The following is a 12,505-nucleotide window of genomic DNA, read 5'->3' on the forward strand; positions in this document are numbered from 1 at the left end:
GAAGCAAAACAAATCTTACTCCATCTTTCCTCCTCCGCCTGAATATGCCATTATTTTACAGACACCAGTCCCCCTGCACTTTGGTCAATGAGTTTTTAAAAAGGTGTATGTCCAGACAGTGGATTTGGCCTGTTGATGACCGAGTTGGGTTCAGCAATGCTCACCTCTCTCAAGCGCACAACATCTTTGACTCCAGATTTCCCCAAAAGACCCAGTGGTGCTGAGGGCAATGGTAACAGCACATTGAAACAACCCAATTTCTGCACAGGCTAAGGAACAAATCTGGGATTTTCCAGTCTCAGTTGGCTGTATCTGGTGTCTTGGTGCAAGGACAATTATGCATGTAGTCTGAGATTTTGCCTTACTAATGTCAGATTTTGCATCTTTTGTGTAAATTTATGGTTTGTGTGGGGGAAAAAAACTAATTGAAAGACTGACTTATTTCTCGTATATGACTTTTATTTGTTAATTTAAACTAGCCCACTAAATTCATATACAAATTTACAAGTTTGTTCAGTTGATGAGGAAGTATTATATTGGCATCAAATAAAACATGTGGCGAATGGGGAGAAAAACCCCACCTTGCATGTAAGCATCCTGCTGATTCTGGAATCGTCCATAGCAAACTTGAATTCTTTGAGTTCTGTACGGAGAAATAATCTGTGGACTGGATATACAGTACATTCAGCTTTACTGCATATTATCAACATAAAAAAATACACACAAACACTTGGACATTGTGTACATACAGGAGTTCAACATACAGGAACTATGATCAGGAAAGGGGCTAGGAAAGAAATATTGGTGGCAGACAGCATGAAGGCTTTGTCTATCCAGCCTAGAGTACTTGCAGTACACCCCTTGTCCCTGTTCACCTCAATTAAGGGGTATAATGTGAGAGGGGCTCACTTTTACTTGCTATAACCTAACTATGTTGATGGTTGCTTAAAGAGGAGACAAGCTGCAAAAGCTTTTCTGTGATAATGCCTTGACCCATTTCGGTCCTTTCTTTCATTCAGTAGAAATGATTGCTCCCTTTGAAATTTGGTATTCTTGTATCTGATCTGATGAGTGCAAGACAGACAGGCTCAGAAGTCAGATGACACCAGGTTATAGTCCAACAGGTTTATTTGAAATCACAAGCTTTGGAAGCGTTGCCCCTTTGTCAGGACTGACTTCAGACCTTGTCCACCCCAGTCCAACACCAGAACCTCCACATCGAGAGAGAGCTTCAATAACAATGTTCCGTTCAGCAACACACCAGTTCTGTATTACTGAGCAATTATATTTTGATACTCTTATTTTGTTTTCACAAATGAGAGATTTGTTAAACACAATTGTGCACATCTGCTTTTCTTTGATTTCTGTCAGCCATTTTCCACAGGTTCTACCAATAGGAGGCAAAACATAAAAGGAGGAGAGGATGCTTTTTTGCTATTGGGAAAAATTGGTTGAGGCACAAGGTGTTAGCCACCCTTTGCAAAATCTAATAGATGGCCTGTTAAGGAGGCCAGAGTCATTTAAAAGATGATTGTTATGGGGAGGAGGGTGCTGTGGAATAATTAGCTTGATGGCCAAATGGTTGCCCTCATTAAAAATTTTTTTTGTAGGCCACCTTCAGTTTTCAGCTGAAAATCTGCCAGGTCATCAGCACACACTAATCTTGTGATCGTAGTACTGAGCAGTGCTGAGACTGCCTCTCTTCACCCCATCCTAACATTCTCTCTGTCCTATCAGTTACAAATCGCTGGTCAATTTCAGTAATCTCTGTACAGTCATTAGCTCAGGAATGCTAGTAAGGGGATCAAAATGTTTTTGGTAGCTAGCCCGTAATCTTGCTGGACAAAGCAATTGGATTGGAGGACGAGAACAAGAGAAAGTGAGGACTGTAGATGCTGGAGAGTCGAAGAGTGTGGACAAGAACAGCTGACTTCATTACTGAGGCTCTGGTAAGTCAGGTACACTTGAAAATGTTACTGGGTAACCAGACACCAAACCCTCCCCAGTAAACACCAAAATCCACATCACATTGTCATAGGGAACAATTTTCAAGTAATTTAATTTTTCCATGGGTTTTGTGCTCACTCAGCAAATCCTACTTGTGATGAGGTGGGGATGGGGTATGATGGTGTAAAGAGGTGCCAGATTATACATTTCTACATCTAAGTACACTATTTGGGAGAGCTTTTTTCTTAAAATTCCATCTGCAGGATGCCAGCCTATTTGTAATTTTGGTTGCAATGAAGATGACAAAGTCTCTTAATTATGAAAGACTCTTAACTTGTGCTGGTCTCTCATAATTCTCATCTACTGAAGCAGCAATTATATAGGTGCTCAACCATAGAGACAGGTAGAAATTTTGTATGTACTTGTGTTAAAGCTGGAAAGAGATATGTTGCCAATGCTTTTCATCTTGCACTCATCAGGGCAAACACATGAATGCCAAATTTCAAACGATAACAATTAAAATGACAAGAAAACAAACCGATTGGCCAATTGAATTTTTTTCTTCTTCCGAAGTGATGTACATTGATGCACACGGCCCTGTTCTCTGCAAACAAAAGGAATTTGTTCAAGTCTTGTACTGTTTCTGAATTCCCCTGAAGCTTGCTTTCAGCTGCTTTCTCCATGGCACTACCCCAACCAATCAGTACCCTTTTCGCCTGTATGAGAAATTGTTGCGGTTATGCAAGATGAAAGGCTTTAGCAAAATGTCTCCCTTTTCAGCAAGTGCTTTATAATCAAGTGACTATATATTAAACTTCTTGCTTCCGACTCAATGGAAGGTGATCTCTGCATTCCTTGGTTGATACTTTTGACAATTTTGGCTGGATTTTTATAATTCCTGTCTTGAAGGAAGATGAATAAATGTATAAATCTGATGTAATGCTACCTGTAACCTGCCAGATGGGAAGAGTTAAAATCATTGCCCATATCTTCGCCTGTTTTGGTCTCTAGCTCGCCATGTCCCTGCACATTTCTCTCAGTCCAGTTCTAACCCTCGTATGTTGGAACAGGATGTTAAAAAAGCCTCCTGGAGCTCCCAAGTTGGAAGAGGTGATCTAAATGAATGGCAGGACAGGGAGCTGAATGGCCACCTCCTGATCCTAATCATCGTATGAGACCAAACTCATTTCTAGCCCCAATTCCTGTGCTTTGTCACCATATTCTTACATTCTGGTCCAGAACACAAAAGAGGCCAGAGATGAGGCCTAATGTTCCAATATAAACAGTCTGTACTCTAAAGACATTCGGAATGCTGAGCTGCAGCACATAGCCATCACTGTATCATAAATAACAGAGGCACCCCGGGTTCACTTGTAATGGGAAGCTTGTCCACAATCGTGGCAGAAGCAGAGCAGAAAGTAAAGTTGCCGCCTGTACAATGACATAAACACAACGTTCTGGGAGTGAGTTTCTCCACAAACAGTGACGCAAAGTCAGGGATGGAGACGGCGGTTAACTGTTGAAATATTTCATGAGTTTTCAAAAGAGAATTTTTACTTGAACTTTCAAAGCCGTTGAATTAATAGTAGTATTGAATGATGGTTTGTGCTTCGGTTGCGCTGTATCCTATAAGTCGCTGTTGAAGCCTCTTGTGTGGGCGATATTTGCATAAAACAGGACTAGTTCAAGCAGCCCGTTGTGTCGACAATAAAGTGGGAAATAACTGTATAAAAGTACTCGCTTTTCCTTTGACTGTCATGTGAACCGATCCGATCCACAAGGCTACAAAGTGCTGGATGCAAACCGGACGAGGATTCCGCTAAATTTCCTGGCTGGATCCGCTTTGGATCTGAGCGGGAAGCGGTTTTCACTCGCGACCCACATTCCCTTCTTCCAGTGGGAGGGTGCGTGGAGTTTGCATGGGGAAGGTTTGTAGAGACATAAAAGCCTCGAAACCATCAGTCTGCTGATATACTGGGTTGAATACGGTTACTGTGGAAACAGGTCCCATGATTTCCTGAAGCAAATATGAGCATCATGGGTAAGTCAACTCAGAAGGCAGAGGCCCACACCTCAGGTAGTGGCCCTTAAATCTTTAAATAATAAAATGAAATGGGACTATAGAGGTCATATTCCGTTCCATTTTTCCTTCATGTTTAAAGATATTTACATCCTCACAAACACTGTGTGAGATGCCTCATTTTCCAATTGTTATTTTTTTGCTCGATTTTTATTACGGTTGACTTTGTGTGCCATTGGAAGATAAAAGCTTGGGTTTCTCTTTCAAGGAGGATGAATGTTTGGAGTCACCTCGTTTGAAATGCTCCACGGACTCTGAATCGTTCCACGCTCTGGGCATGCTTTGGGCGCCTCGGATTGGAGTTCCTGAAGGATGGCTAAATTGGCCGTTCTTTTCATCTATTAAAACAAAACAGGCAGAGAAAGCGAAAGATAAGATTGGCTGTCATTTCGATTCTCTACCTTCTTCCCACTCTGACCCTTCTGTCCTTGACCTGCTGTGGTGTTCCAATGAATCACAGAATCCCTACAGTGTGGAAGCAGGTCATTCGGCCCATCAGGTTCACACCAACCCTCAGTACAGCATACCATCCAGATCCCACCCATCACTAACCCACCTAGCCTGCACATCCCTGGACATCACAGCACAATTTAGCCCAGCCGATCCACCTGACCTGCACATCTTTGGACTGTGGGAGGAAACCCATGCAGACCCATACAGAATGTGCAAACTCCACATAGACAGTCACCCGAGGCTGGAATCAAACCCAGGTCCCTGGCGCTATAAAGCAGCAGTGCTAACCACTGAGCCACCATGCCACCCACTGAACGTCAATGCAAGTTTGAGGAAATGCACCTCATTTTCCAATCAGACATTTTACAGCATTCTACAAACTCACACTTCAAAAAAAATTAAATTCTGTCCTTTTTTCCTCCACTTTATTTTTACTTTTATTTCTTTACTTCCTGACTTTGCATTCAGACTGCTCCTGTCCTATTGTTTACACTTCATCTAGACACCCTGTCACTCAATGTCACTCCTTTTAGATTTTGTCCCATGCAATGTTCTGTCATTTAAGCTCCCTCGCTCTCCACCCTACCAGGTCCTTTCCTTTCGCTGTAATAAAACAAAGAACTGCAGATGTTGCAAATCTGAAACCAAAATAGGAATTGCTGGAGAAGCTCAGCAGGTCTGTGAAGAGAGAAAGCAGAGATAACATTTCAGGTTGAGGGTGGCCAGGTCTGAGGAAAAGGTCACTCAACCCGAAACGTTAACTCGGATTTCTCTCGACAGATGCTGCCAGACCTGCTGAGCTTTTCCAGCAGCTTGTGTTTGTGACCCTTACTCACACCCGTTCTTGCCTGTCACCTACTTCACACCAAGTTGCATTCATAGATGACCCCAGAGTTACACAGGGGCTCCCAGTTAAGAAACATCATGATTTTGATATTAACACCCTCCATATCCTTGCCGCCAGCACTCCCCACAAACACCAACCCAACCCCACCCCCAACCTTCTTCATCTCTCTATTCTCCTCTAGACCCCATTCCTTCTCGCTCTGGCCTCCTGAGAACATAAGAACTAGGAGCAGGCCCATCGAGCCTGTTCAACCATTCAATAAGATCATGGCTGATCTTTACATGGACTCAGCTCCACTTACCCGCCCTCTCACCATAACCCTTAATTCCTTTACTGTTCAAAAATCTAACCATCTTTGCCTTAAAAACATTCAATGAGGTAGCCTCAACTGCTTCACTGGGCAGGGAATTCCACATATTCACAACCCTTTGGGTGAAGAAGTTCCACCTGAACTCAGTCCGAAACCTGCTCCCTCATGTTGAGGCTGTGTCCCCTCGTTCTAGATCCACCTGCCAGTGGAAACAACCTCCCTGCTTCTGTCTTATCTATTCCCTTCATAATTTGATATGTTTCTATATGATCACCCCACCCCACCTCATTCTTCTCAATTCCAATGAGTATAGTCCCAGTCTACTTAATCTCTCCTCATGAGCCAATCCCCTCAACTCTAGAATCAACCCAGTGAACCTCCTCTGTACCCCCTCCAATGCCAGTACATCCTTTCTCAAGAGGACCAAACCTGTACACAGGTGTAGCCTCACCAGCACTCTATACAGCTGCAGCAAAACCTCCCAGTTTTTAAACTCCATCCATCTAGCAATGAAGGACAATATTCCATTTACCTTTTTAATTACCTGTTGTACCTGCAAAACAACTTTTTGTGATTTATAACCCAGTTTTTGATGCTGTACCACACTGAAGGTTGGTACAGCATCTCTCTAACTCTCTCTCCCCTACCTCCACAGGAATGCTCCTTAAAAAGGTACTTGATTTCCTACTCAGCTGTAGGGAGGAGGATGGGGACAGAGTTCTCTCACGGTCTATGCAGTCACAGCACCTATACACACCATGTCACACCCACCAGCACCGTAAGATTTGGGATAATCACATCATCCTTCAGTTTTATTACATCGAGGCAGCCCAGTGCTCCTGATTTGAGTCGCAAAGCCTTTCACAAAGAGAGCGCTCAGAAATAGCTCTCGGTGTCTCATCCACCTCCTCACTCACCGCCCCACTCTCTAAACAAACTACGAAGTCAGGCATCAAGGGCAGTGCTGATGGGTGTGGCCAGATGGACACTCTGAGGTTATCAGAGTGGTGAGGCAGAGGCAAAAACAGTGCACATTACCCCCCAGCTCAGGTCAATGGGAGGGCACAATAATCTCCTCTCCAGCACCTAGTTCCTGTTCAGGGGCATTGGCAGGAAATACACTGCTGCCTAAAACGGCTCCTTTGATTAAAGCTTACCAGCTTGGTGTCAGATTCGGCATTCTAATGGTCCTGAAGAGCTTTGGGAAGGTTTATTACCACACAGGTGCTATGTAAATGTAAGTAGACATGGTTGTCTGGATGACAATGAAACAGGACAGGGGTAACTCATCTGGGACATTTTGCTGGTTCAGTTGGGGGAGCTTTTGAACTCTTTTGAGTGCACTGTTCTGATACAGTCCCAACTGGTACACTGAACAATGCCTGTAAACTCCATTAAGATCATTAATGTGGCAGGCACAACTACATTAAAAATGAATCATCAGGCTCTCCCTGTTGTCAATGTTTCCATTCAGTTCTCAGTTTCTGTTCCATCTAGTCTTTCCCAGCTGGGACGTTCCTCTGAGAGAGTAAATCTGCAGCAGTTCAGCACACATGCCTAACACACTCTGTGTAATTCACTGTCACTAGTAGACTCCTTTACATTATCCCAGCCTTGCTAACTGTCTTCAACTGATATCCCACTGTTCCTTTGCAGATCACATTCCCAAAACAACTAGTTTGCACACAGCAAACAAACACAATTATGAAAATATGGATTACCTACCTGCAAGTGCCTGAACCAAGGGTTGATCGTGGGCACTTAATAATTGTGCCTGGATTGTTTCCACAACTCTCTTAAACCTGCGACTGGGCCCTGGTGGAGACAAACAGCCTGTTAGCTGTGAATATTGTATGTACAGCGATTAAGGCCCTGCCCTAGATACCAGATACAAGTTGGTTAGTGCAACATTGAGAGCCAAAGGGACTGTTCTGCGCTATACTGTTCTATGTTGTATGAATCCCACTGAAGCCATTTGTGATTTGAATAAATCTGGACCTTTGTGAGACAAAGACAACAGGATGATGGGATTCACTGGATTGCTGCATTTAATTCACTCAAGCTGAGTAACGAAGAGGATTGATGAGGGCCTTCAGTAAGGTATTTGACAAGGTTCCTCATTGGAAACTGTTAGCAAGGTTAGATCACACGGTAACAGGGAGAACTAGCCATTTGGATACAGAACTGGCTCAAAGGTAGAAGACAGAGGGTGGCGGTGGGAGGGTTGCTTTCCAGGCTGGAGATCAGTGACTATTAGTGTGCTACAGGATTGGTGCTGGGCCCACTGCTTTTTGTCATTTATATAAATGATTTTGATGTGAACATAGGAGGTACAGTTAGTAAGTTTGCAGATGACACCAAAATTGGAAGCGTAGTGGACAGCGAAGAATGTTTCCTCAGATTACAACAGGACTTTGATTAGATTGGCCAATGGGCCGAGGAGTCACAGATGAAGTTTAGATAAATGTGAGGTGCTGCATTTTGAAAAGACAAATCAGGGCAGGACTTATATACTTAATGGTAAGGCTCGAGGGAATGATGCTGAACAAAGAGACCTTGGAGTGCAGGTTCATAGTTTCTTGAAAGTGGAGATGCAGTTAGATAGGATAGTGAAGAAGGCGTTTGGTATGTTTTCCCTTACTGGTCAGAGCATTGAGTGTAGGAGTTGGGAAATCATCTTGTGGCTGTACAGGCCATTGGTTCAGTCACTTTTGGAATATTGTGTGCAATTCTGGTCTCCCTGCTATAGGCAAGATTATGTGAAACTTGAAAGGAGTCAGAAAAGTTTACAAGGATGTTGCCAGGGTTGGAGGGTTTGGGCTGCAGGGAGAGGCTGAATAAGCTAGACCTGTTTTCGCTGGTCCATCAGGTGCAGAGGGGTAACCTTATAGAGGTTTATAAAATCATGACGGGTGTGGATAGGGTGAATAGTCCTTTTCCCTGGGATGGGTGAGTCCAAAACTAGAGGGCATAGGTTTATGGTGAGAGGGAAAAGATATAAAAGGGACCTAAGGAGCAACTTTTTCACCCAGAGGGTGCTGTGTGTATGGAATGAGCTGCCAGAGGAAGAGGTGGAGGCTGGTACAATTACAACATTTTAGATGAGATTAGATTACATTACATTACAGTGTGGAAACAGGCCCTTCGGCCCAATAAGTCCCCGGGTCTCTGGCGCTGTGAGGCAGCAGTGCTAACCACTGTGCCACCGTGCCGCCCATCTGGATAGGTATATGAATAGGAAGGGTTTAGAGGGATATGGGCCAAATACTAGCAAATGGGACTAGATTTATTTAAGATATTTGGTCGGCCTGGACGAGTTGGACTGAAGGATGTGTTTCCGTGCTGTACATCTCTATGACTCGGTGTCTTGCAGCTGTGGGGATGAGAGGTTGCATTTTCTTGGAGCAAATTACTGCAGATGCTGGAACCTGGAGTGAAAACTGAAAATGCTGGAGATCACAGCAGGTTAAACAGCATCCGTGGAGAAGGAGAGAACAAGTTAACGTTTTGAGTCTGGAGGACTCTTCATCAGAGCAATCAGAGTTGCATTTTCTCCCTGACCCAATCTGTAGGTGATTCCAGTCAGAATATACAGTACGGAAACAAGAACTGGAATGCTTAGCTTTTGACTTTATTTCTTTATTTTCTACGAAGAACTGTGATGTAGAACTTCTGACCTTTTTTCTTTATTTCTCTATTTTTGTACCACATCTATTTTACAAATCTTTACAAGATTTGTACCTAAGAGGGAACAGCATATGGTGACATTGTAAACTTTTCACTGTACTCCTGTACTTGAGTATGTGATAATAAAAGCTAATTCTAATTTGAAACAGGCCCTTCAGCCCGACTTGCCCATGCACTCCCACAATATGCAATTGGCATTTTTCTCTGCAAGTTCCAACTCCCGCCCAGAGCCTTTTCCAGGAGTGTATTTCTCCTTCTCTTTGTGTTAGCGAACCTGCTTTCTTCACGACCTGCCCAGATATTCCGGCTGCGATTGTCACCTTCTTGTTGGACCTCTGACACAGTTTCGCTGAATCTACATTTGTTTAATGTCGTAAACCCCTAAATCAGATCACCCACTCATTCATCTGACCTCAGGAGATTACAAGCTGGCACCTGCATTGGGGGTGGGGGAGGTGGTGCTAGGGTGAAGATGTCACTAGACCACAAATTCAGAGGCCCAGGCCAATTCTCTGGGTCATGAGTTCAAATCCTGCCGCAACAACCCGTCCATGCCGACCAGATATCCCAATCCAATCTCGTCCCATCTGCCAGCGCCCGGCCTATATCCCTCCAAACCCTTCCTATTCATATACCCATCCAAATGCCTCTTAAATGTTGTAATTGTACCAGCCTCCACCACTTCCTCTGGCAGCTCATTCCATACACGTACCACCCTCTGTGAAAAAGTTGCCCCTTAGGTCTCTTTTATATCTTTCCCCTCTTACTCTAAACCTATGCCCTCTAGTTCTGGACTCCCCAACCCCAGGGAAAAGACTTTGCCTATTTACCCCATCCATGGCCCTCAATTTTGTAAACCTCTATAAGGTCACCCCTCAGCCTCTGCCACTCCAGGGAAAACAGCCCCAGCCTGTTCAGCCTCTCCCTGTAGCTCAGATCCTCCAACCCTGGCAACATCCTTGTAAATCTTTTCTGAACCCTTTCAAGTTTCACAACATCTTTCCAATAGGAAGGAGACCAGAACTGCACACAATATTTGAAGGGTCTGTTTCCATGCTGTACATCTCTGTGACTCTAGAACAGTTAACGGAATTTAAAGTCAATGAATGAAAATGGAATATAAAGCTAATCTCAGTAACAGTGACTGTGACAACATAACTGTTGTAAAAATAAACGCCATCTTTAAGATTAGATTAGATTAGATTACATACAGTGTGGAAACAGGCCCTTCAGCCCAACAAGTCCACATCGCCCCGCTGAAGCGCAACCCACCCATACCCCTACATTTATCCCATACCTAACACTACGGGCAATTTAGCATGGCCAATTCACCTGACCTGCACATCTTTGGACTGTGGGAGGAAACCGGAGCACCCGGAGGAAACCCACGCAGACACGGGGAGAACGCTGGTTCGCTAATTTGAGAAACTCTGCTGTCCTTACCCGATCTAGCCTACACGTTACTCCAAAGCCTGGTAAATGTGGTTGACTCCTAACTGCCCTCTCGCAAGTCACTCATTTCAAGAACAATTGAGGGACAGGCAACAAATGCTGGCCTTGCCCAGTGAAACATTTAGCCCTCTCTGGATCAACCAGGGGAAATCTGTTCCAAACCCCCCCCCAACCCTTCTCGAGACATTTTCACAGGACCGTTCTGCCTTTCGCACATGACAAAAAAACAACAACAACAACAGAAATTACTGGAAAAGCTCAGCAGGTCTGGCAGCGTCTGTGGAGAGAAATCAGGTCAACAGTCACACGACACCAGGTTATAGTCCAACAGGTTCATTTGAAATCAGAAGCTTTTGGAGTGCTGCCCCTTCGTCGGTACCTGACCCTGTCCACCCCAGTCCCAACACCAGCACCTCCGGATCAAGGTTACCGAGAGAAATCAGAGTTAACATTTCAGATCGAGAGACCCTTCCTCAGAACAAAAATAAAGTCCTAAGTAGAATTTCTCAGCAAATGACAGTGATGACATTAGCTAGGAGACGCTACAAAGTCTCTCACCTGACATTAATGTGAACGTGACAGAATAAATCCCATTCTCCTTCTGTGCTTCACTCCCTTCTGCATACGTGATATCCACTTGGAACTTCACAGGTTTCTGGAAGACGGTTGGACCGCCAACCGATTTGTACTCCGCACGGAAACTCGTCTGAGAGATAACGCTGTGACTCAAACTGGGAATCTGGAAGAATGTAAAAGTCATTGGAAACTTATTTCCTAAGTTCCCTTCTTCCCCAAAGGACCCAGTCCATGTCTTACTGGAGGCAAGGTCTGATTGGCACCAAAAACACTGCCCGGCCTGAGACAGAAAGGTGGCCACTCTTTACATGCAAGACCAAACAGAAGGCCGTGGTTTTTCCGTGCTCTGAATTGGGCTGGCACTGTCCACCCTGAGAAACTTACCTTCCACCCAGCAACTCCCAACCTTGACCATACCAGGAGATGGCATCCTTTTGAATAGGCCTAGGGTTGTCCTGTCTGACCATTTGCAACATGGTCAGAGAACCCCAGCTCCATCAAAGGAATGCCATCTCCTGGTATTACTGGTAGTTTCTATCACATGACTTCCTGCCTCCAATCACCTTACACCTACACTCACACCATTGGTTGCTCAGCATGTCAATCCTCTCAACAGCCAATCAGAAAGCAAAATTACATTTTCTTATCCAATTAGATGATCCTTGACAGTCAATCAAGAATCTCTTATCCAATCTCCAATACTTTCAGAATTCATAAACAAGAAGGGTAAAAGACATTGTATAAAGCGATTTTATTTTAATGCCTCCTTGTCTTTTCTCCTGGCTTTCATCCCAATAATGGTCTGGAGATAATTGGCAACTTGTCACAGAGGCACTTCCTTTGATGAAGTGAATTTTGTGGATGGTAGGGCGGCCAAACACCAGCTTGCTGTCGAAGAAGAGGGTCATGTGACCCACAAGAGGGTTCCAAAACCACAATACTCTCACCAACTCCCATACACACACAACCCACACTTACACACACCCAGACTCACTTACCCGGACTCATACACCCACCTAGACTCACACATACACACCCCTTCCTACATACACTCAGATTCACACATACACACACCTACCCACACATACCCAGACGCACATATACACACTCCTACCCACACACCCAGACCCCCCCACACACCCAGACTCACACA

General features: G+C 44.4%; 1 protein-coding gene across 1 annotated transcript in view; it reads right to left on the reverse strand.

Moving 5' to 3' along the window:
• Positions 1–3,011: 3,011 nt before the first annotated feature.
• LOC122542020 (serine/threonine-protein kinase BRSK2-like) overlaps positions 3,012–12,505 on the reverse strand; it is a 175,407-nt gene continuing 165,913 nt past the window's right edge. The window contains exons 17-19 of the mRNA XM_043679311.1: positions 11,335–11,515; positions 7,363–7,452; positions 3,012–4,365 (exon numbers count right to left, since the gene is read on the reverse strand). Coding sequence (XP_043535246.1) covers positions 4,181–4,365; positions 7,363–7,452; positions 11,335–11,515 — 456 coding nt within the window. The 3' untranslated portion in view covers positions 3,012–4,180. The remainder of the gene's footprint in view (positions 4,366–7,362; positions 7,453–11,334; positions 11,516–12,505) is intronic.

Source organism: Chiloscyllium plagiosum, chromosome 39 (genome assembly GCF_004010195.1).
Source record: "Chiloscyllium plagiosum isolate BGI_BamShark_2017 chromosome 39, ASM401019v2, whole genome shotgun sequence".
Taxonomy (NCBI): domain Eukaryota; kingdom Metazoa; phylum Chordata; class Chondrichthyes; order Orectolobiformes; family Hemiscylliidae; genus Chiloscyllium; species Chiloscyllium plagiosum.